Genomic DNA, 25,770 nt, shown 5'->3' on the forward strand with positions numbered 1-25,770 from the left:
AACCGATACTTTAATAAAAAAAAGCAACAAAAATGCTAGATAACATTGAAGAACTGCTTTTTATAATTTTTTTTTTTTTTTAATAAACAATATATTGAAAGCATACGTATAAGTAGATAAAGAACACCTAATTTGCATACTACTTAACCCAACTACCATAATCAGCTCCAAAAACACCAGTTACATATTTTTGGTTTGCTAGAAAACAACTTTTTTTGTGTCCTCAAATGTTTAATTAGGTTTGACGTGTTTCCTTCTTTACACACAATTGCTGAAATATATTTGTTGCATGTTACGATATCAGAATCCTTTGTGGAGAACTACAGCCAGACTTTAAAAAGTTTTAGGCATATTTAAGCTGTAGGCATTTTAATTTAAGCATGTTTAGCTTAGCTAGCTAACGCTACCTGCTGCTATCAGAGCAAGTGTAATTACTTCACGCACAATGATCTCATTTTTCAGAGTTGTGCTTTTAAGTCGTAATTTAAAAACAACACTCACATTACTGCAAACATTAGTTGTATTTGTATTATTAAAGCTTTCTAATAAGACTCGCGTTCACATGCATTTTCTCAGGCAGGAAATTATTTTTCACGTGAGGTGTCACCGAAGTAAGGGACTGAAATCTGTGTTCTGATTCAGTTATAGTACATACCGGTTATATAGGTACCAGAGCCATACTGGCACGGGGTTCCAGTACTCAAACCTAAATACCAGTCAACAAGGCGAACAACTGATACATCCCATACTGATAAATCAGTGCATCAATACAGTAGTCAGTCAAGGGGAATGTCTATTACCGCCGCGCTCTCTGTCGCGGCAAAACGGCAATGGGCAAAATAAATCAGTCATATTTCTTGTCATTCATGAAACGACTGCCAGGTGGCTCAAAGTGACATTTTCATTCGACGCAGTTTTTAAATATGATTTGAGCTTAAGTCATAAAAAAGTCATATGTTGTATCGAGAAATACTAGTGATGGTAATTTCCACATCAGAGTACTTTATACAGCAAACATGAAAAATCAGTATCAGGTCTATTGACATTTGTTGTACAATAATGAGTTAATAAAAATTAGTTAAATGTTTAGTTCACTAACTATTTTATTTGTACTTTTATTTGTAGTTAATAAAGAATTAACTGTTATATAGCCTCTATTTGTATTATTTTTCTTAAATGTTACATTTAAAGACATCAAACTTTAAATATAGAAATAACTGACAAAAAAAAAGACTTTTAGAAAAGAAAATTAGAATAACTCAAAGAATACACTCTAAAAAATGCTGGGTTGTTTCTGTAAATACCTGGTTGGATTATTTTGACCCAACAACTGTTTTATTCTTTATTCTTTGGTTTCTCCAAACAGCCTACAAAATGTTGAAATATAACTGTTGGTGTGCCACAAAGTATTTTAAGAGTTGTTGAGAATGCATGTGTGTACAGCTCAAAAACTTCATCGATTATTAAACATAGCGTCTATTTAGAAAAAAATAGCCCAACGTTTTCGGAGATTTGGCAATGCCCATATACATGCCTTATGTACCCCGCCTAATGCAGCCTGACCATGGAAAGATTTTCTGAAAACTGCTGCTAGTTGTGATGTGTCTGTAAAAAGGTGTTTTATTTTGGGTATTTCTAATCTTCTTTGGTATAATACGTTTTTAGAATAATATATCGCGGCTGTGTGACGCATCCTGTACTCTGCCTCCAGACTCTTTGGTGGGTATTGATGTTTATTTTAAAGTTTTTTTTTGTCTTTGATGTTAACTACACTACGCAGTGTCTTCCACCTGGGAGTTTCTCCAGCATACTGTTTTTCTGAAAAAAATAAAAATAAATCCAAATAAAAAGTGGCAGGTGGCACGCCTAAAAATAGATGCAGGATTATTTTTATAGTCTAAATAAAAATGCTTTATTGATTGTGGGCTATTTTTGCTTGGGATTAAGCTGACGCTGTAATTCTTCCCTTTAATTTCCTACGTTTCTAATCAGCACTTTTTAAGAGCGCAGATGAATTTTGTTGTACTAAGTAACATTTATGCAGTATAATCAGGGCCTCTTATTCCTATTTATTGTAGGTTGTTGTTGTTTTAGGGTCACTGTGCGTTTTTTACAATGTCAGACAACATTCAAATGCAAATAATTCACTGTTCCCCAGATGTGAATTAGCTGTTCTCACCTATACATTCAGAGAAACTAAAATGCACCCCTCCCCACTTTAAGACCCTCTTGGATCTGAGGTCTTTCTGAAGACCTGCAGTACTCCAGGCCTCTTCTTAAATTTGTGTAAATTTCAAATCTTCTGGATTCTAGATTCTAAAATTGACATTGTTAACATATTTAATTCATGGAATGAAAAAAATTATGATTTTCCCAATCATAACATACAGTATGTTGTATTTTTTAATCACTCTACACACAATAATTTTCTTTGGTATTTTTATAGACCGTTTGGTCTAAATGGTATTTATATATATACACTAAATAAAAACCAAATAAAATGATAAGAACTTTCCATCTTTTCCATTCCAATGATTAAAAAACGGTAACAATGTCAATTTTGGAATCCGCAGAAGGCCAGCGATCCGAGCACAACGTAATAATCTTTGTATGATAAAATGACTCGTGGCATGAATCCACATGAAGCGCTTCAGTTTCAAATAATCATTTAACGCTGAACACAAACAGCAAAAAAGCATGATAATAACCAGAATAATAATTATGCTTTTTTCGCTGTTTGTGTCTAGCATTGAATAATTATTTGACCGCGAATGGCTGAAATAAAGCTGCTCACATTGCACGCGCCTTTACTTTTTTTTTTTTTTAAATGCAGTGTTTATTCAGCAAGTATAAATTTGTGCTCATTTTGTTTTTCTGAGGTACTAATTTTACATTTTGTTTGCTGAAGTTGCCCCCTCTTTATGATAGATGAATATTATGACTAAAACAAAGCTGCTCATATCGACAGCGAGATGAAAAGTGCAAAATGAAAGTGTTTACCAAAAACAGCAGTTACAATTAGTTCATAAAATACTCTGATTACAAACAACACAGCACAATGCATGTCTGTGAATGGCTGAAATGTGGTTGTGAATAAATCTTTCAGCGAATGTAAAATGTTCACGTGAACGCACCAGGGTGGGCCAGGGGTAGCTCAGTGGTTAAGGCATTGGACTACGGGTCGGAAGATCCCAGGTTCAAACCCCACAACCACCAAGTTGCCACTGTTGGGCCCTTGAGCAAGGCCCTTAACCCTCATCTGCTCAGATGTGTAATGAGATTAAATGTAAGTCGCTCTGGATAAGAGCGTCTGCTAAATGTAAATGTAAAAGCACAGCACGAGCGCGCGCTTGTTTACTTTGCAGAGTTTTGATCAAAAGGCAGGAGAACGCATGCCCCATTCATCCCCAGAAATACAACAAACACAAATCTAATTTATATTTGTTAAATAAGCGCTCTGCGAAACGTATGCCGATGTGCCGGTATTAATCATATTATACCAACATATTTTTGCTGTGTAGTGGACCGCACACAGCTTGCGCACGGGCGTTTAAAGTGTGTGTGTTTGTGTGAGAAGCAGCGAGGGTGTGCTTTACACACACACAAACTTTCAAAGGTAAAGTGCAGGTTAATTTGTTTGTTTGTTTTACTTTACAGGAGTGATTCCGTTAGTATGCGCTCACAATAGTGTCATTAGTGATGTTCCTTGCTATTTTTTCAGACAAAAGTCTTTCCTTTAATGTGTGTTTATGTGAAATTTAAATAAGAAAGGTTTACTGTGTAATAAAGTCTCATTAGAAGTTTAAAAATCCCTTTTCCCCCCTTAGCCTCTCGTGTGTGCGCGTGTAAATTGACACCGAGCCGGTTTATACACTCTCTCTTGGTATGGGAAGGGCTTCACACACACACACACACACACACAGCGTGAAACACTTAAACGAAAACACTTATCTGTCGGGATTTCTTTTTACTTTTTTAAAAAGGTAAAATGCAGGTTAATTTGTTTTGTTTTTCTTCATATTCTGGGTTAAATATTTTTATGTATTTATTTTTTTAAGCTGTGGAATGAATAACTTGAGTTTCTTATGGGAAAATTACATTTGGTTTACGAGTGTTTTGGAATATGAGCATGCTTCTGGAACGAATTATGCTCGTAATCCAAGGTTCCACTGTAATGTTATTTACTTTACTTTTTTAGTGATTGTTATGATAGATCGGTGTATATAAATTTTTAAGGTATTGTAACACAATCACTGTGATATTGTGTACAATTAAAAAAAAAATGACAGTTCGGTCATATTGCACACTGACGGATGATGTCTGCAAGCTGTTAAACAAGGTGCATCCCTCTGCTTTCAACTCAGCTAGTATGAAGATAAGATGGCAGCGGTGAGGTCAGCTGCAGTAATGACTGGTCCGACTTTTTTTTTGTTTACGTCTTTTAAACTAACTTTTAGTACTTTAAAACCGGTAAAACATTGAGTACATTAGATACAATAAAGATACTCTTATTTCTATTTGTTTACAGGGAACTGGTGACTCAGTGGTAGGTGTTTCGCCTGCCATGCTGAAGGCCAGGTTCGATTCCCAGCCAGTGCCCAAACTCCAGCCACTGAATGCAGTGCCAGTTCCAAGCCCGGATAAAATGGGAGGGTTGTGTCAGGAAGGGCATCCGGCGTAAAACCTGTGCCAAGTTGTAGTGTGGACTGGGTATTCCGCTGTGGCGACCCCTTGCCGGGAGCAGCCGAAAGACCGACAGCATTTCTATTGGTTTACAATGTACTACAATTTAAAGTTTTTAATCCTGGATCCAAGAGATCCTGAGGAAGAAAAAAGGACGTGACGGCGTCAGAAACAGGCTGAAAGCCTGTGCACACCACACACTTCTGAGTAGAATCCTGTCACTTCTGAGTAGAAACATCCAGTCGCTGAAAAACAAGCTTGATGACCTCAGAGCCAGGGTAAAATCCCAGAAAGACTGCAATATCCACGCCATCTAACCGGCCGAGTTCTTCTCGGTACATGGCATGGATAGGACACTGGAATCGGGGAGGTGTGCATGTTTAATGGTGAACAACAGCTGGTGCAATGGCATAAGCATCATTCCTCTCACACGCTCCTGCACACCCAACATCGAACTATTGACCATCATATCTCATCCCTTTTTACCTTCCTCTGGAGTTTACATCGGTCATATTCAGGACCGTTTATATTCCATCTCAAGCGGACACAGACAGTGCCTTATGCGAGCTGCTTGAGGCACACACAGAGCACCCAACAACACCAGGACGTGCAGAGAGGGATTATAACAGCGCTAACCTACGTACAGCGCCAAACTTTTATCAGCACATCACCTGCCCGACCAGGGGCCACTGGACCAAGGTTACAATACAACCAACAACAGCTACAAGGCACAATCTCGCCCCTAGTTTGGGAAATCCAACTACACCTCCATCTTCCACATGCCAAATTATAAACTAAGACTCAATCAGGGAGTTTGCGTGCTGGACATGGTCCGGCGCAGCTCTGATGACATCACTTCTGTGTTTATGAAAGCGGTTGTGGGACTAATCGGGAAACTAGCGGATGATAACCATGCGTGGATAACAACATCCCAGATGCTTTGAGTTCTCGCACCACTGCCAATAACGTGGGACTTGCGTCGGGTGAAATAAACTCGTACAAGGCTGTCATACAATGTTAGAAAAGTGGTGAAGGAGGCGAAGCAGCGCTATGGGAGGAAACTAACAAGAGAGTAACTCTAGGAGCCTGTGGCAGGGACAAAGGACAATAACTGACTATGAAGCACCATCTTCCGGTATAATTATCATGTACTTGTCTCTGGCAGACGAGCTGAACACCTTCAACGCTCACTTTAAGGCTGCAGCCAACAATGCATATAGCGCTAGCAAAGCTAATTGCTGCAGACAGGAAGACAATGCCATCAAAAGAGTGAACACCAGGAAAGCAGCAGGACCGGATGGCATCCCAGGTCGAATCCTTAGAGACAACTGGTGAACTTCAGAACTGGTACCAGAGGAACAACCTCATCCTGAATGTCAACAAGACATAGGAGCTAATAGTGGACTTGAGTACAAAGCAGCCCAGTGGAGAGAAACTGTCATAGTCATAGAGAGGAAAGCGCTTCCGCTCCCTAAAGGCCAACACAGAGACACAGATGGACTGAGGAGAAGCTTCTTCCCACAGGCTATACTATACAGACCCTCAATCACACCACCACATAGGACATACAAGCTGTATTCTACTGTTACCGTCGCGCCCTCACGGTGACAGCATTTAGGTTTGTGCTTTTGCTGGTTTTTACTGCTGAGTGGCGCTATACAACTATAGTTGAGGCCTCAGGCCTTAGTTCATTCCCCCAAGGATTAATTAGCCGCAGCTCGTCAAGAGCCGCACATAGTTGCATATAAAATCAAGTTAAACTTTGTAATTCAATAAATTCATAAATCACAGTACAAAAATTACAGTACAAATTTTGAATTTCAATTAAAACTTATTAGGATCGAAATTAAGCAACATAAACGTTATCACAGTAAGCCTTTAGATTTTAGCATGTGTAATTAGAAAAGTTACAGTACGCTTACAGTACAGTACAGTAAGATTTTGTCATTTTATACCTTTTTTTTTAAATACTTTGTGTTCTTTAAATTCGTAGCAGATTGAATTTAAACATCGTCAGGACGTGCTACAACCGCAGAGCGCCTTTGTTTTGCGTTATTATAAAATGAAATGCAATAGACAGTTATGATCATCAATTTTATTAAATAAATAATGAAAACATTTTAACAATTTACATTTTTGCATCCCAGTAGCACCCCCGTTGCGCTGTATCACCACCGGCAAAACCTTCTGAAGATGATCAATATATTTATTGCATGCAACTTTGGTCGATCTCTCCAGAAAGTCAAAATGGCCTGAAGAAGCTCATCTTTGTCCTGTGGCTTAGCCTAACGTCTGACAAACTCAGCGCATGCCAAACTATCTCTATCGGGTTGAGATCAGGAGACCTGCATGTAAGGAATACAAGTTAAAGGAAATTGTCATGTAAATATTTTATAAACAAGTTAATCTAAAATAACAGAACACAGAGCATAAGAAACATACTCGGCTGGTTTTTTCACCCAGTTGATCCCCGCCTCAGCAATAAACTGTCTCGCCGCTGTATGCTTTGGGTCAGAAACCTTATAAAACACATTGATGGATTATGAACACTATAAAACACATATATTCCACTAACAGAAATCACAAAATATCACAAGGTTGTTATTTTTTACTTGGAAGAAGCGATAAGGTTCTTTAAAGTGTTGTTGAATGTATGGCGCCAGCGCAGACTTTATTATGCTTTCTTCGTGATAATGAAGGTCCATAATTCCTGTAAATTTATAGTTAGTCTAAATTTTAAGAAGTCATATTACTCAACAATTCAGCTACTGTATCTTGCTGGGTAAAATGTGCTGTACATTATATTGAACTAACCTTCAAAGACAACTATAAGTCCTGGTCTCTGGCGGGATATGGTCCCCGAAACATGAAGTTTTACAGGATGTTTGGTCTAAGGTTTCGCTACATGCTGACCACTTTTTTTCTAGCACATTAAAGCAAAGCACTCCAAAGCCACAGCTGTTTCGTCAACAAAGATTAAATTGTCAAAGGTCTCTTTGACAGCCATCCACTGCTGAGCTTGGCTATGACGCAGGGCTTTGTTGGTGTCTCAAATCATAGGGTCTGTACTAAACAAACAAACAAAAAAAATAAATATATAGATAAATGTGTTACATATAAAATATAATGTATAGTTGCTAAAATTATTATAGATGTTTACCGAGCTTTGCCATACTTCAATCCAAATTTCTTTACTGACCTTCTAATAGTGTGAATTGATCATTTCAATTGCAGTCTGATCTAAAGCTCGTTTTGAATCTGTTTAGCAGACCGTTCGTTATCCTTGTGCAACATTTCTTCAATGCACTGAAGTACAGCGCTATACAAATAAAAATTTCATTTTACTGGATGTCAGATTAATGTAAAAGTTTTAGATTTTATATAAAAACAAATACTAAATTAATCTACCTGGTCACTTTCAATGGAGTTGATGTTTTAATTGCAGGAGTCAGGCGACAAGGATGACAATGTTAATGTCAACTGATCGTGTCGTTGGAAACATGAACACCTGACTATATCAAGAATGTCCCGATATCGGAGAAAAGGTGTCCTGCTATCCAAAGACACCTGAGCTTGGTGTTCATCTCAGAGGAAATCTTTGTCATGGTCGATATTGTGGCAGAAAGTTTGAGCTCAGAAAAAGTTATAGGCTATCATTTAAAAAGAGACCCGCAGCATTTAAACTAATGCATGTGGGTGGGACAGGAGTGATGTTGGAACCACTCACTTTTTCCGTCTCTAATTTAGCAAATCCATTCCACTTGTGGAATGCCCTAATAAATTGTATACAAGCATTTAAATAAAAGGTGTACATTTGAGCAGTGTAGTGTTTTTTTCATATGTTTGAACAATGAACATGTTTGTGGTGAGAGAGTGCCACAAAAAAGAGCAAAAACTCATCATACAGACTACTACTTGTCTACTACAGTTTTAACTTTCTAATTTTGTTAATCTGTTACTTATTTGAGGTAAATATTTGGTGCATTTATTATTTTTTGACACTGCAGATTTTGTGATTTTATTCACCATTGTGCATTTCTTTCTAAAATTGCTGGGTTGTTTGTTGGGAAGACATCCCACAGTATATGCAATCTCTTGATTATTACAGTTTTATTTAATTTCATATTAGCTTACATATCTGCTCCCCCCCACCCTTCACCTTTTTTTTTTTCCTTTTTCTTAACCCTTAGGTGTCTGACTTGACAAACGTGCATTTTTTTCTGGTAACCATAAAAAGAGTTTAAAATGCTCCGTCATGTTCAATCATACATATAAGTGTAGTACATCATTTGAATCTGTAAACTTGTACATACATGCTTCATATATTATTGTTGCCCAGTCTGTGCTGAATAAAATGATATCAGACTTTAGATATTTATGTTTATAAGTAACTGAAAAAATACACAAATGTCAGGACATGTCAGAATCTCTTCAGGACTCCAAAACACCCTCAGACTCCTAAGGGTTAATGCTTTAGGAGATATGGGATAATGCTTAACAGTTGCGCAAGTAACATTCATCTTAAATAAAGCATGCATCGCCACGCTTGGAAGCTCAGTTGAGAGTTGGGAGGTGCATTCTCATCCCCGGAGCTGACTTAAGTTAGCTTAATGTGGGGGAAGGCTCTTTATTTGCATTTGAATGTTGGAACGACATTGGAAAGCACCAAAAAAAAAAAAAAAAAAAAAAACAGCCGCCATAAACCATAGTGCAAACTATTAATGAATTACTGTAAGAGGCCCTGATGATACAGCATAATTATTATTATTTAGTACAACAATTAGGCAAAATAGAATCTGTATTTTCTTGTTTTATGCTGATCACTGTTTTAACTTTGACTAGTTTGACTTTAAATGGACTGGAAATTTTAAAATAAATGAATTACAAGTTGAGAAATTTTAAAATGAATGCACAAGTTGAGTTGCAAACGAACAACGAATCTGCTTTTCTTCTTCTTTTTCATTTTAATGTCCTGATTCTAGTTGTGTAAACTACAACTAGAGGACGGGTGTCAATATTAGGGCGATTAAACCCCAATAGAATGTATGGGGAATACAACGAAGAAGAGATTCTCAAGTATGGGCTGATGCTTAACAGTTGCACAATTATGTTTCTATTTAATAATGATGTCAATAATAAAAAAACACTACTGTAATTATTTTAATAACAATCAAAATTATGATTGACAATCAGGTAATAGCCCAATTATTTGCTTTTTTAAAATAATTGTTCTTATATGTATCTTTGCCAGGGTAAATCGTTCAGTAACAGACCTGTAACTTTCCATGTAAGACAGGTACATCTGTATAAATAAATAGAGAAAACGCTTGTGCTTCAATGTTCATTCTAAATAAAGCATGCATTGCCACGCTTGGAAGCTCAGTTGTGAGCGGGGTGAAGCAGTAAAGGCAATGTAGCCAGTGCAGACTAAAGTGCGAATGAATAACGGATTAAGATACCTTGATTATACTGCATAAACACCACTCAGTACAACAAAATCACTGAAAAAAAAATCTTCTGAAACATTTTTACAAATGTAACGCAATACTTTTTGGTTGAGTGCCAGCGATCAAATAAATAAGTACCAGTAAGATAAATAAACAGCAAAAATATTTTTTAGTACAACCAAGTCTCTGAATCCTTGATAATACTGCATAAATATTTATACACCAAATCTCTTTAAAAAATCTTCTGAAAGATTTTTACAGACGTAAGACTATATATTTTGGTTTATATTTCGAACTAATTAACGAAATAAGATAAATATCCTATTTATAATGTTATTTTGCACAAATAAAACTCTGATTTTGTTTTTTTTTTACAAATGTAAGTCAATATATTTTGGCTTAGTGCCAGACAAAGTGCGAACGAATAACAATTATTTTAATAATGACACTAAACAGATACAAACAGAGTCTGTCTAAACTAAATGAAAAATGTTTTTAACTCATTATTGTGTGGTTATGATTTTTCATGTTTATTGGACACAAATAAATTCTTCGATACAGCATATTGTTGTGACTTTATTATCATGCTCAATTATATTTAAAAAGAGAGAAGGAAAATCTCACTTTGCTCCACCTAGCAGTCATTTTACGAATTATTTTGAAATGCGACCGATTTATTTTGGCCACTTTGGTTTTGTCACGGCGATGAGGGCGGCGGTAATAGCCATTACCCTTGTTTACGTACTGTAACATTTCGCTCTGCTATCTCACTACCCACCACAATGCTCATCACACGTTATATACGGCACATTTTGCCTACCACAGAACATTGAACTGCGACTTTGCATATTATTTCGCCCCTTACTGAACATGGTTTCTACATTCCACTTCAACTCTTTTTTTATTTTATTATATTTTTTTATATTACTATTTTTATTTAATTATTTTATTATTTGTACAAAAAGTAAATTTAAAAAAATCTTTTTACAAGTTACTTTTTTTTCCATATTTTTCTATATTGTATTTCTAATGTGTAAAAAATTCTTTTAATTCATACTTTATATTCTTATTGAAACCTCTACTTCAGGTAGGTCATCAGCAGTTGTATAAGCATCCCACTATATCATACTATGTATTACTGATGTTAAATCAAATTAAAATTTTATTTGTCACATACACAAAGACCAGGCAGATGCAGCTTATAATCAAATAAACGCAGATTCAAGTGTAAACTACAGTTAAGTGTGAGTTTGAGAGAGAGAGAGAGAGAGAGAGAGAGAGAGAGAAACTAAATACCTTGTGCTTACCTGCTGTCTGCTCTTAAAGTCCAACAGCCTGAGATCCTGGCTCCGCAAAAGCCTGGCAGTGTGTTCATGGTGAGCAAGCAACAAAAAAAAGGCACCTGACTAAGGACCGTGCTTATGTATCAGTTTGCTGCTAGCATGTACACAGACGGGATCACATACAAAGATATGGGTACGAAGCTAATAGCACTACATGCCCTCTGGGTGATGTAGTGAGAGTGCATAAACAGAAACTGATAGAGACAAGGGAAGACGAAGAGGAGAGAGAGATAGAAAACAAAATAAAAACAAAAACTATGATTCAAACATTGGTTTTGCTGTTCTTTTTAAAAATGTAAAGCAAAATTCTTAAATTGAACTGCGTCAGTGCTGTAGTTGCTCTCTGTGTCTCACTGTCTCTATATCTCTCCCCTCCCTCCTGTACCATCCTGCCAACGTAAGAGGATAAGCTCTCCCCATAGATTCTATTGGTGGTGATATTAATAGCTCCAGAGTCCTCTTCTTCTCAGTAGTACACAGAACCCTACACAGGCCCCTATCAACACTGGGTTAATGGCACTGGGTATTGCAATGAGCAAGGAAGGGAAGGACTCTTGTTAATGCCTTTCGCAATGTAATGTTATAGAAAGGAAGAGAAACAAACATATTGAGCTACAGAAACAAACACCACGGAGAGCAGAAAGAGACTGGAAGGTGAGCACAAAGAGAAAGGAGCAGAGAGTGAAGGATACAAGAATTAGATTAAGAAAAAAGTTAGTATTTATCTAAAGGTGACACTTGTATCCATGGAGACAGACAGATAGTAACCTATCCTTACTTGCGTCACCCTCACCCCATCAACCAATCCCCATTCCCCCTGGACAAAAGCATTTTCGCTCAAAAAAAGGTCACTCTTACTGCACACTGTAATAGGCATGTCTGTTCACACTTAATTATCTAATTACCTCTTTTTATTTCTAGAAATATGGGATCACGTGGTAACTTCCAGAAACAATTAAAATGTCCTTTACAAAGCCAAATCAGTAAAGAAGAGGAAAGTCCGTTTTCATAAAACTTATCTAAACACTTCCTAAAGTACAAAAGTCACAATGCACAGGCAAGATAACAATACAGTATATTGATTACTAAATTTACATTTAAAATTAGAAATATATAACTAATCCTTTATCAATTAATTGGTGTTAAAAATTTACCCAATTTAAAATGTATTAACCAATAGTGCTTCTTTTGCCTCAATTTTATTAGCAGCTCACATTTACCTTGCAGTTCAGGCTGTGCACAATACCTGCCAATGCCAGCTTTGAAAAGGATCCAATAACTGGGACTAAAATACCACCCAAAGCAGTGCCCTGAAGTTCGAACATGGCATGGTGTAGGGAGTGAAGAAAAGACTGTGCTGCACAATAGCCCTAGGATAGCTGATTAACATGAAGAGACAATAACTTGAAGTCCATTATCTAAGACACCACATTCACTGTGTCATACATGAATGGAATATAGAATACATCAATGATTCCATACACTGTTCCTTACAGAGGAAAAAGTTTAGCATGAAGGTTAATTAAAGCAGCACCATAGAACTCTTCTTCACCGCTAGTTAAACTTTACTCATGAACATTAGTTTGTTCTAACAAAAAAGGATTTGCCCCGTTTTGGCCTATTATTATTACTATATACTCAACTAAAGGATTATTAGGAACACCATACTAATACAGTGTTTGACCCCCTTTCGCCTTCAGAACGGCCTTAATTCTATGTGGCATTGATTCAACAACAAGCATTTTTTGAAAATGTTAGCCCATATTGGTAGGATAGCATCTTGCAGTTGATGGAGATTTGTGGGTTGCACATCCAGGGCACAAAGCTCCCATTCCACCACATCCCAAAGATGCTCTTTTGGGTTGAGATCTGGTGACTGTGGGGGCCATTTTATACAGTGAACTCATTGTCATGTTTAAGAAACCAATTTGAAATGATTCAAGCTTTGTGACATAGGGCATTATCCTGCTGGAAGTAGCCATCAGAGGATGGGTACATGGTGTGGTCATAAAGGGATGGACATGGTCAGAAACAATGCTCAGGTAGCCTGTGGCATTTAAACGATGCCCAATTGGCACTAAGGGGCCTAAAGTGTGGCAAGAAAACATCCCCCACACCATTACACCACCACCAGCAGCCTGCACAGTGGTAACAAGTCATGATGGATCCATGTTCTCATTCTGTTTATGCCAAATTCTGACTCTACCATTTAAATGTCTAAACAGAAATCGAGACTCATCAGACCAAGCAACATTTTTCCAGTCTTCAACTGTCCAATTTTGGTGAGCTGGTGCAAATTTCCTATTTGTAGTGGAGATGAGTGGTACCCGGTGGAGGCTTTTGCTGTTGTAGCCCATCCGCCTCAAGGTTGTGCATGTTGTGGCTTCACAAATGCTTTGCTGCATACCTCGGTTGTAATGAGTGGTTATTTCAGTCAAAGTTGCTCTTGAATCAGCTTGAATCAGTCGGCCCTTTTTTCTCTGACCTCTAGCATCAAACAAGTCATTTTCGCCCACAGGACTGCCGCATACTGGATGTTTTTCCCTTTTTACATCATTCAAACATCATTGTAAACCCTAGAAATGGTTGTGCGTAAAAATCCCAGTAACTGAGCAGATTGTGAAATACTAAGACCGGCCCATCTGGCACCAACAACCATGCCACGCTCAAAATTGCTTAAATCACCTTTCTTTTCCAAAGCACAAAAGAAATAAATTTTATTGCGTTACAGTATCAAAAATCCTGCACATTACATGCCTTCGATCTGACTTTTTCTCCAAACTCTGAGTCACTAAATTACACATGCTTGCACCTCTCAAAACACTGTGAGAGCTAATTATTCAGAAATTACGTGCATTAAATACCTCGGGTGCCTGTGAGATAAGGCGCTTGTACCCACATGCTCAAAGCCACTCAACCCGTGTGCTCACATTTGAGTTTTGAGACTCTGGAGGCATCTGAGAAGGTTAAGCCCTAATCCTACAAGTGAACTATTTACATATCTTAAACCCTTGTGGTAGGAGTGAATTATTTGCCAAGTTTGAATTATTATTTAAAAAATAATAATTATGGCGGTGGACAGAGATGCTACATGCTGCTCAGTTAAATGTTAAACTCTCGTATTTGAAGTTAGTTTGTATTGTTTAAACGCTGCGCTTGGCTGTCAAAAGAGAAAACTAATATTATAAGCAACAGACTATATATATATATATATATATATATATATATATATATATATATATATGCGCGCGCACGCACGCGCGCGCACACACAACTTGATATTAATGTCATTCCGCCATGTATAATATACACACACATCAACATCCAGCTGTGTGTGTCATATGCCTAAATGTAAATGTGTGTGTAATTTATATACATAATATAAACACTGTTATTACATTTAGGCATATAAACACACACAGCTAAATCATTTATGAAATTGGACCGTGTAAAGAATACTACACGGGGATTTTTTTCCCCCCAAAACCAACGGTTCAACTGGTTGCTACATAACATTAAAATAACAGCTTCATCGGTTTCATGAACACTGGTGCATGGGTAATATGGCTGATGAATGGGTAATATATATGGCTTTAAAGGCTATGGCTACTATGGAAATAAGAGGTAAAAACTTTAGTCGTGTATTTTTGTGATGTACCTTGAATATCGCACTGATGATTTTTCACCACACTCCATCGCTGAAAGCTTTCCTGGTCTGCACTGTGGGGGATGACGTTATATTTAGTAGGCGTTACCCTGTCGTAGTGCTTCCTGGGATATATAGTTTTATCATAAGCTGCCAACCTAACTCTGAGCGCTATTTGAATCGTGGGCACTTCAACTCCCAAGTTCGTTTCTTCAACTAGGCTTTTTTTTTATTTTTTTTACCTCGACAAATGACAAGACTCGAAAGACTTATATACAGTATGGCGGTGACATACCTAGAGAAACAGCTATATGGTATGATAGATCGAGCCACTGTGGCAAACATCGAGACAGTTTTTAGTCTCGATGTTTGCCATAGCGTTTGTTTTATTAAACATTTTATAGTTACAAATTCATACACGCACACACCCACTTATATATACTGTATATCCCGATGATCAAAGCTGCCACTCACAACTCTTAAGTTAACTTAACATGCTCTTACGGCAAATTTGAAAACATCTAAATTCTCATGCTTTCATTTTCAAACCTAATGTCTATGGAAAACGCAAGCAAAATCACTGAGCTTAAGCATTCTGACAAGTCAGCTATAAGCGACTTTTATTTTGAATTAGTGCAGCCAGAGCGACCCAACACGATGCTCTGACACCTTTTTCTCTCCAAATGAAGTGAAATAATGGTCACATAATCCAGTTGAAATTGCCATTCATTTACAACTTCTTGAATATTTTTAACAGTCACAATAGTGCTAAACTAGCGTAGAGTATTAGGGCCAGAGTGGGATAAAAATAATAATAATAATAATACGCCGTCATACTAAACAGACAACAATCTAATGAAATAAATAAACATTCAAATGCATTGACAGACTGCAGCACATCGGATAGAGCATTAAAAGAATGAGTGAGGGTAGTGACATAGTATTATCACAAGAGGGAGGGAAGAACTGACTACCCATGTAATTACTGTACCCTTGTCATTCTGAAATTAAATATGAGAAATATGATTCAAGAAAAGAAAGGGGTCCCAATTAAACCGCGTATGCATAGGGTCTAGACTTCTGTGCTACGCACCTGCTGCCTTGCATGGAGCTGCTAGAGCTAGAGCACGTAGGTGGTTTGTCCGGTGAATAAGGTAGGCCCAATTTCATTTTTTGATTAGGTAATTTTTTTCTGTCTGTCGTACCAACTGGAATAAATACAATCACATGCTTCTGATGTTTTACTTTAATACTGCAATGCTAGTCAAAGTCTGGACTTAAATTTGATTGAGAACAGATGTTACCTTTTTTTAAAGGTAAAGTGCAGGTTATTTTGTTTTATTTTCACTTTATATTTTGTATTAATTATTTTTATGTATAATTGTTTGGGGGCTGTGAAACGAATAATGTGAGTTTTCATTATTTCCTTTAGAAAAAAATTTGTTTTATGAGCCCACTTCTGGAACAAATTATGCTCACAATTATTAGCATTTAAAAACTTAATTGTGTATTTTCTCTGGTTATCTTTGTGTAATATTTAATTTTGTGATGATCCTAATCATCTCCAATGGACTGTCACCTTTTCCATTGGGTCCACAGGTCCATAAGGCCCCATGACCTAAGTATCGTGGGATAGGCTTCAATTTTGCAGCTGAAATCAAGACTCATCAGACCAAGTAATGTTTTTCCAATGTCTATTGTCAATTTTACTGAGCCCATGCAAACTTAAGCCTCAGTTTTTCTGTTTTTCACTGACAGGAGTGGCCCAGTGTGGTCTTGCTACTGTAGCCTGATACAAGGATATGAAGTACTATGAAATCCTGGAGGCACTTTGGCATATCCTAAAGATAAAGAGACTTTATTGTCATTGTAGTAATATACCAAGATTTTTGATAGCTCTCAAAAACCAACAGCAATAAAGAAAATATAAGAATAAACAAAAGATAATTGCACTAAAATAGAAAAGAATATAAAAATATTTACAATGGAATATATGTGCAGTGGGACTTTTATCTTGGTGCAAACAGTGGAGTGCTGTTTTTGTATCGTTGCCACGAAAGTTTCGCATTTGTATCAGCATTTAAATTAAATACCTTTTCTGTTTATACAATAATAATATTAACAGCAACTATTTTTGTTACGTTTTTCATACTATTGGCCTTCGCCTTTTTTCCGTTTTTTGTGCTTTTTGGAAAATGCGCGAGTTTGTTCATCTAAGAACAACAAACGAAATTCAGCTACAAAAACCCGACTCATGTATGTTATCATGTGTTTTCACCTCTAGGTTGGAATATTGTAATGCCTTACTGTCTGGTTGTTCAACTAGATGCATAAACAAGCTTCAGCTAGTCCAGAATGCAACAGCGAGAGTTCTCACTAGAACCAGAAGATACGAGCACATCACACGTACCTTATCTTCACTTCATTGGCTCCCTGTGAAATTTCGCATTGATTTTAAAATACTACTCTTGACATATAAAGCATTAAATGGTCTCGCGCCGCAGTATCTGAGCGAACTGCTAGTGTCTTACGGTCCGCCACGCCTACTTTAATCAAAGGATGCAGGCTGCTTGTCAGTACTGCGTATTATGAAAACTACAGCTGGGAGCAGAGCTTTTTCTTACAAAGCCCGTAAATTATGAAATAGTCTTCCAAATAATGTTCGGGACTCAGACACAGTCTCAGTGTTTAAGTACAGGATAAAAACCTTTTTATTTAATCAAGCATTTTTATAAATAGTTTCGCCTTAGGTAAAGGAGCAAATCTGGGGGACTCATGGACAAAGAGTATTGTGGTGAACTGGTATGTTTAGATGGTGTCTTCCCCACTCTCATTAATCACTCAGGTTTGTGTTTCCTTCTGGCTCTCCCTTTTAGGTATGCTGTCATAGTTAGTTCTGCCGGAGTCTCTGCTTACACTCTACACCAAATATACATTTACATTATACATTATGTGACTGCGACCATACCTAACTGTTATCTTTCCTCTTCTGCTCTCTTCTCTTCTGTTCTCTCTCCCCCTCTCTCTTTTCCCTATCTCCCCATCTCTCTCTTCCCTCTCTCTGTCGAGCTACACATGTCGTTCCTGAGCTGCCAGTGATTCAGACTCCCTCTGCCCTCCGGACCTGTCTGACGCACTTGACCAACTGACTTGACAGTTCGATAGTTCAGGACTGGAACTTCCTACAAGTTTACCTGGGTCTCCAATAACTACCTGGACTCCATATTAAAATCAATTAACATCAACTATTATAGCTAAACTGCCTGCCACCTAACACACAGTATAAATGCAGATCAATTCCTGCTATCTGTTTTACCCAAATGAGGATGGGTTCCCTGTTGAGTCTGGGAGTTTTTTCTTGCCACTGTCGCCCTTGGCTTGCTCACCAGGGACAATCTGACCATTTTAATTCATACACATTCACATTCCATACAAACTTAAATAATTCTTTTGATTGTGTAAAGCTGCCTTGTGACAGTGACAATTGTTAAAAGCGCTATACAAATAAAATTGAATTGAATTAATTAAACGAATTCATAATCACAGTACTAACATTACAGTACAAATTTATAATTTAAATTAAATTATGGGCACGTCCACTGGTGCAGAGAGATGACGAGATGACATGATCACCTTCATCACAGCCGAAACCAAAGTAATCACTAATTTATCAATGAATTATTAAAATGGCCAGAGACAGTCTGCTTGCTGTTTTCCCGACGCGTTTATAATCATTGGTCTACTTCTGCTGGTGCACTCTGGAAAACTTTATGTGTGCGGTTGAGCGCTTATTAGCCTACGTAAGAAATTAACGAGCAGGATCACGATGCTCAACGGCTGAGCCCAACCCTTGTTTAAATTAAATTAACAAATATTTAAAAAAGATAACAATAGCCCATATTTATAAAAGCATTTTTATTTAGACTATAAAAAATAAAACTGCATTTATTTTCAGGTGTGCCAGCTGCCACAGTTCTTATACGGCTCTTTATCGGACTAAATCATTCGATAACAAGCCTATAACTTTCCATGTAATACAGGTACATCTGTATGAATAAATTGTTTAAATGTATGTATCATGAGCTATTGATAAGTGATTTATGTAAAAGACTCAGTTTAGATGTAAGTAAATGCTCATTGCTGCGCTGTTTGGGGTCGTGGATTATTCAGTGAAACAGAAGCTCTCCTGAAAAAAGTTAGGCACATCAGTCACTTTACCCCAAATAAAAGGGAGTAAAATTAATACTCTGAGACGCGTGTTTCTTAGCCCCACCCCCATGAACACAGCATATTTAGAGAAAAGCGTGCCCGTGAGAGGTTGTGCTCGGACCACTGAGCTTCTGGGGATTCTAAAATTGACATTGTTACCATTTTTTAATCGCTGGAATGGAAGAGATAAAAAGTTTGACTTAAATAATTACTCTACAATGTTTTGATTTTAGATTTTATTTAAATAATAATTAAAGAAACCAAATAAAATTATTCCATTTTGTATTCACCTTTGTAAAATAGCATTAAAAATAATGGCTTCTGTATAGAGCGATTAAAAACAATATAAGGCATGTTATGATAAGGAAACTTTCTATTTCTTTCATTCCAGTAATTAAAAACCGTAAAAATGTCAATTTTGGAATCCACAGGCACTTAGTGGTCCGAGCACAACGTAATAATCTTTGTATGATAAAATGACTCGTGGCAATTTCAAATAATCATTCACACATAATAATATTAATCAAAAGAATAACATTGTTATTTCTGCTGTTTATGTCCACCATTAAATAATTAATTAATTATCAATAATTAAAGCTGCTTACATCGCGCTCACAAAAAAACCTACATGCGTAGCTTTTCTAATTACACATGATAAAATCTAAAGGCTTACTGTGTTAACGTTGACTTTGCTTAAATTCGATTCTAATAAGATTTAATTTAATTAAAATTCTACATGTGTACTGTAATTTTAATACTGTGATTATGAATTTGTTTAACTACTAAGATAAATATGGCGTTATATTCCTGTCACAATTCTGAGCGCGGGGTTTGACATTTTAAGAGCAGACAAAGCACTCTATGCGCGCTCAACAGCTCGATTCTGTGCGTGCAATGTCTCCCCTGCTCTCACAACATGTTCTCCGCGCCCGTGCGACTTCTCAATTCTGTGCGCGCTCATCTCTGTTTAAGTTATATGAAAAATAAGTTCCTACCAGCCTACAATTATTTTCTGTTCAAATTTAAAGATGCTCGGGCGTGTGTGCAAAAAAGTACAACAAAAATACAAAAGTGAATAATCTTTAATAAAGTTAGCCTAATACAATATTGTTTTCAATGCTGAAGCAAACATGATTTTGTTTTATCTTATTCTCTGAATACAACGCGACAGCGCGCTCCGAGGTGACACCCAGAACCCCCAGTTACTGTAATCCCTCTTCTCACCTTTAATTCATAATAGGTGTGAAGTTATCAAACCGGTTTCGCTGCTGGGGGAATTCGCAGAATTGGGGGTTTTAAAACAAATTAACAAGACCGAGCAGACGTCGCTGCCTAAAATGTATTTCGCCAGCAAAACTAAATAGAAAAATAAACATAAGTAGATATTAAATGTTTAATGGTAACAATTAAATCAGACTTCATAGTTGGATTTAATACTTTGAGTGTAATTCATAAATTTAGCATAGTACCCTATCATGAGTTAATATATACCAATATCAAATAAAATTTTATATAATACACACACACACACATATATATATATATATATATATATATATATATATATATATGTGTGTATTTGTATATTTGTATATCAATATTTAATTATCAAATCATCGAGTTCACCCATGAGGTAAACATGACCAAATTACTGCATAAACACAGGAACATGATAATTCAGAAGTCAGAAATCTGAAGAGGGCATCATGTGTACACATCATGTTCGAGCACTGTTTTTTCCCCCTGTGCTTATAGCAAGGATTGCATTTTGTCAGGCCTCTACCTTCAGACCTGTCCAACGTTGGAAAAAGTGGGTGTCCCACTTAAAGACTAAGCTCCTGCTGGTATAGCTCTTAAGGTTACTGAGGCACGCAAACCCCCTGACCACAATAAGGTGGCAATCCCTCTGGGTTTATGTACCTCTCACATATCAAGGAAACATAAAAATTCAACAAAGGTAACCCTAAGTGAATCCATTGTTGCCCCATCACTTGAGACTGTAGCTAAAAGCTTCCAAAATATTGAAAGTGATATGGTGACAGACAGGGCTGGACTGGGACCAAAAAACGGCCCTGGCATTTTTGGCCATAGCGGCCCAACATGATGATTTAAACAATATGCTGAGGCATATGATACATCAAAGGATATATGCGCTTACTGTTTTGTTTCAAACATTAAACCACAGTAACCTGCATGAAAGTGAATAACCTTGATAAAAAACTATTCTTAATTATTATTATTGTTATTATACCGTCTTTTATAACTTATAGTTATAAAATAGACTATAAACTTATAGTCTACTATTAAATGTTTTTAAGTCTGACTGCAATAATTTGACAAAAAGCCCTCTGTCTTCCCTACATAAATGTCCCTCCCTTCACTCTGCCAAAATTTCGGCTACTTCTTACCGGACTCGTAGCTTTTCTGAAGCCCTCCTTAATCTGTCCCTGGTCACGTCTCTCACCACCTCCTCCTCCGAATCAATTTTAATAGCTACTCCTTCTTCATCTGTGTAACTACGTTGACGTTACTCTGTTCTACACTTCCTTGTGCGCTCCGGCAACCTGAGCACTCTGGACTGCCTCTGCACTGTTCCTAGATGTTGATGGCTCTACAACAGCAGCTGCAATTAAATGTGTGGTGGTGGCAAACATATTTAGGTAATGATGCAAAGGACAAACTTTGTGAGGTGAGACCAGGAAGTGATAGACTAGATAGATAGAATGGCCATGCTGTGCAGAACTGGTGCCTACTGAGACTGTTACTAGTGTTGATCGGAGAGAAAATTACTTCTCCTGCTGACAATGAGATATGGCAATTGGTGTTACAACTAAGAGAAATTGTGGCATTGATCTGTGCACCAGCAATTTCTGTTGACCAGCTATTTAACGGTCCTTATTAAAGAATACTTGCACTCCAGAAAACAAACCTTTCCCCATCATCGACTTAAACCTAAGCACATTACTAGGGCCACTATCCAGAGCTCATCATTCAGTTTGGTCCACTTATTCGCTTGTGGACTATGAGGTTTGAAAGCAAGCACACATACTTTAAATGGTACACAAGAAAACTGTATAACTTTAAGAATGTGTGCTCAAGCCTTGTAAAAAGACACCAGCCTTTACAAGCATATCTTAGTGCTGGAAAACTCTTCCCACCATCAATTGTAGTAGAAAAGGCAATTGAATTTTTTCCATGTGACTACAGTGATGGCATCAGGAAATCAGTAGCGAATTATGATTTTGACCTGAAAGTACTTTGATTAGTCATGACGCAACTGTAAAAGGAACCAAATACAAAATAAGCATGTTTGTTGTTATCAGTAAGGATGAGGATGGGCTTGAAGTTGGTAAGATCATTATGATACTTAATCATAAAAACTCTGCAGTCTAATTTGTTACTGAAAAGTATAAGGCTTTGTGTCTACATGATGTAGGTGTTCACTGCATCACACCAATCAAGAGCTGTTACTACTGTGTGAACCAGGAGGACCTACTGGATTATTACCCTCTATCTCAGTATTCAAATCTAGACATGGCAATAATTGTTCTTCACCATTCTTTTCCCTCTTTGTAGGGCAATGAGCATTGTGAATAAAGATCTGAGGGGTATCATCCTCAGAACTTTGCCAACAATTTCCAAAGACACTCTATAGGTATTGATAGACAAGCTATTAAACTCCGGTCTGGAATCTACACAAGGCCTGAAATATGTGAAATATGTGCATTTAAAAAAGGTAATAAGTAGTTTCCTTTCAGAACAGCGAAGTAGTTCACTTCCAGAACAAAAAAATTACAGCTAACGTACTCAACCATTGTCAAGATGTTCATGTCTTTCTTTCCTCATTCATAAAGAAAGTATGTATTTTGAGGAATTGCCTCCCTATAGTTTGAGTGGTGTCCGCAAGTTTGACCGTCCAAAATGCAGTTTAAATGCAACTTCAAAGGGCTCTAAATGATCCCAGCCAGGGTAGAAGGGTCTTATCTTGTAAAATTATCTGTCATTCACAAAAAAAAATAAAATAAAATGTATATACCTTTTAACTTTAAATGCTTGTCTTGTCTAGCTCTGCAATGCGCATGCATACTCTGTATAATCCAGGTCAATACAGTTGGGTATGTTAAAAAACTTTCATTTCATTTTCTTCATCCAACTTTAAAATCATCCTACATCACTGCAGAAGTACTGACCCAGTGTTTACAAAGTAACCATGCAAGGACGTTCAAATGCCCTTTACAAAAAAAAGGTAAAACAGCGAATTTGGAAGGTAAAATAAGATTTTTGACATGCTACTGTATTGATCCGGATTACAGAGTATGCACGCGCATTACAGAGCTAGACATGATGAGCATTTAAGGTTAAAAAGTATATACATATTTATTTTATTCTTTTTTATTTTTTAGAAAATGACAGATCATTTACTAGATAAGTCCCTTTTTTCTTTGCTGAGATCGTATAGATCACTTTGAAGCTGCATTGAAACTGCATTTTTTGACGTTCAAACTCGGGAGCACCATTGAAGTCCACTAAATGGAGATAATTCATGAAATGTTTTTCTCAAAAAACATAATTTATCTATGACTAAAGAAAGAAAGGCATGAACAGCTTGGATGACAATAAGGTGAGTACATTATCTGCAAATTTTTGTTCTGGCAGTGAACTACTCCTTTAAAGCTTCTTATAAGTACAGGAAACTTATTTCTAACATGCACTGTTTTACAAGTGTAATTGATATTTTCCAGAACTTCCTGCATATTTACCAATTGTCTTTGTGCTAATGCACACTCATAGTTGTAAAAAGTTATAAATGTACATTGTGCTCAATTTAGCACATGACCTGCAAGTTACAGATATTTCCAATCACTTAATGTTTGATTTACAGGCCTTCGAGGTGACAAGTGTTTTATTTTATTATTATTATTATTATTGTTGTAAAACAAAACTTGTTTAATCTCCTATGGTTAATCTCATATTTTTTACAGGCCTTTACAGGATACTGTAAGGGTCCACCACCAGAGGTCGCTGTTTTTTAGTTGTAGTTTTTGTTGGCTGACTCAGTTTCCCAGCAGGCACCTCGGTCAGGTGATGCGGGTGCACACCTGAGCCAAGGTAGCCATTAACCCATCTATAAATAGCTGTTTAGACTGGGAAACTGGGTCAAGCATTTTTGGTTTAACCACTGTCCGTTGTGTGGGCATTTTGTTTTGGTTTGTTTTGTTCTTTGTTTAGTTTATGTTTTGATTTTAGTTGTGTTGACTTAAGCTCTCTTATTGGCAATGTTTTCTGTATATGTTTTGTGTGTCTATGTTGGTGGAGCTGTTGCAGTCATGTCTGGTGTGGTTGTTGTCCTCCTATTTTCTTGTGTTTAGCTAGAGCAGGTAAGTAGATAGGTGTGTGTTGAGCTAAAATCTAAGTTGAGTTACCGTAACTAGCATGCTTCTAGCCATAGCCCCTTTTTGTCTCTAGCTTTTTTGTGTTTCCTGTCTCCCTAGATCCCAGTGAGCCTAGCCTTTGAGTGTCCCCTAGCCTAGCCACTGGGTATCCCTTGTCTGTGTTTCTGTGCTCCAATTCCCTAGTGTGTGTTGAGCTATTTGGTAAGTGTAGCTTGGTGCATGTTGGGGCTGAAGACATGTTTAGCTAGGTGTATGTGTAGCTGACTGCCATGGTTAAGAGCAATCTTAACAATGTTTAGCTAGGTGTATGTGTAGCTGACTGCCATGTCTTTAGCCCTAGTCGCTACGCGCCTCCCCTCAGTCTCTCGCTACGCGCCTCCCCTCAGTCTCTCGCTACGCGCCTCCCCTCAGTCTCTCGCTACGCGCCTCCCCTCAGTCTCTCGCTACGCGCCTCCCCTCAGTCTCTCTGTACGTGTCTCCCCTCAGTCTCTCTGTACGTGTCTCCCCTCAGTCTCTCTGTACGTGTCTCCCCTCAGTCTCTCTGTACGTGTCTCCCCTCAGTCTCTCTGTACGTGTCTCCCCTCAGTCTCTCTGTACGTGTCTCCCCTCAGTCTCTCTGTACGTGTCTCCCCTCAGTCTCTCTGTACGTGTCTCCCCTCAGTCTCTCTGTACGTGTCTCCCCTCAGTCTCTCTGTACGTGTCTCCCCTCAGTCTCTCTGTACGTGTCTCCCCTCAGTCTCTCTGTACGTGTCTCCCCTCAGTCTCTCTGTACGTGTCTCCCCTCAGTCTCTCTGTACGTGTCTCCCCTCAGTCTCTCTGTACGTGTCTCCCCTCAGTCTCTCTGTACGTGTCTCCCCTCAGTCTCTCTGTACGTGTCTCCCCTCAGTCTCTCTGTACGTGTCTCCCCTCAGTCTCTCTGTACGTGTCTCCCCTCAGTCTCTCTGTACGTGTCTCCCCTCAGTCTCTCTGTACGTGTCTCGTCGGGAGTGCTGTCTAGTTTCTAGCTCCACGCATAGTCTGTGTGACCCGTTACATGTTTGTCTTCCTTC

The 25,770-nt window shown here is 37.6% G+C and overlaps 1 protein-coding gene across 10 annotated transcripts in view; it reads right to left on the reverse strand.

Moving 5' to 3' along the window:
* uckl1b (uridine-cytidine kinase 1-like 1b) overlaps positions 1–15,201 on the reverse strand; it is a 74,045-nt gene extending 58,844 nt beyond the window's left edge. For 2 of the 10 annotated variants that reach the window (XM_053482633.1, XM_053482631.1), the window contains exon 1: positions 11,438–12,285. In XM_053482633.1, the coding sequence (XP_053338608.1) occupies positions 11,438–11,505 (68 nt within the window). In that variant the 5' untranslated portion in view covers positions 11,506–12,285. Of the gene's footprint in view, positions 1–6,815; positions 7,029–7,125; positions 8,427–11,426; positions 12,287–15,131 lie in introns of those variants that run through there. The other 8 variants (XM_053482639.1, XM_053482638.1, XM_053482640.1 and 5 more) reach the window with 8 other exon arrangements.
* Between the last annotated feature and the right edge of the window lie 10,569 nt (positions 15,202–25,770).

Source organism: Clarias gariepinus, chromosome 22 (genome assembly GCF_024256425.1).
Source record: "Clarias gariepinus isolate MV-2021 ecotype Netherlands chromosome 22, CGAR_prim_01v2, whole genome shotgun sequence".
Lineage (NCBI taxonomy): Eukaryota > Metazoa > Chordata > Actinopteri > Siluriformes > Clariidae > Clarias > Clarias gariepinus.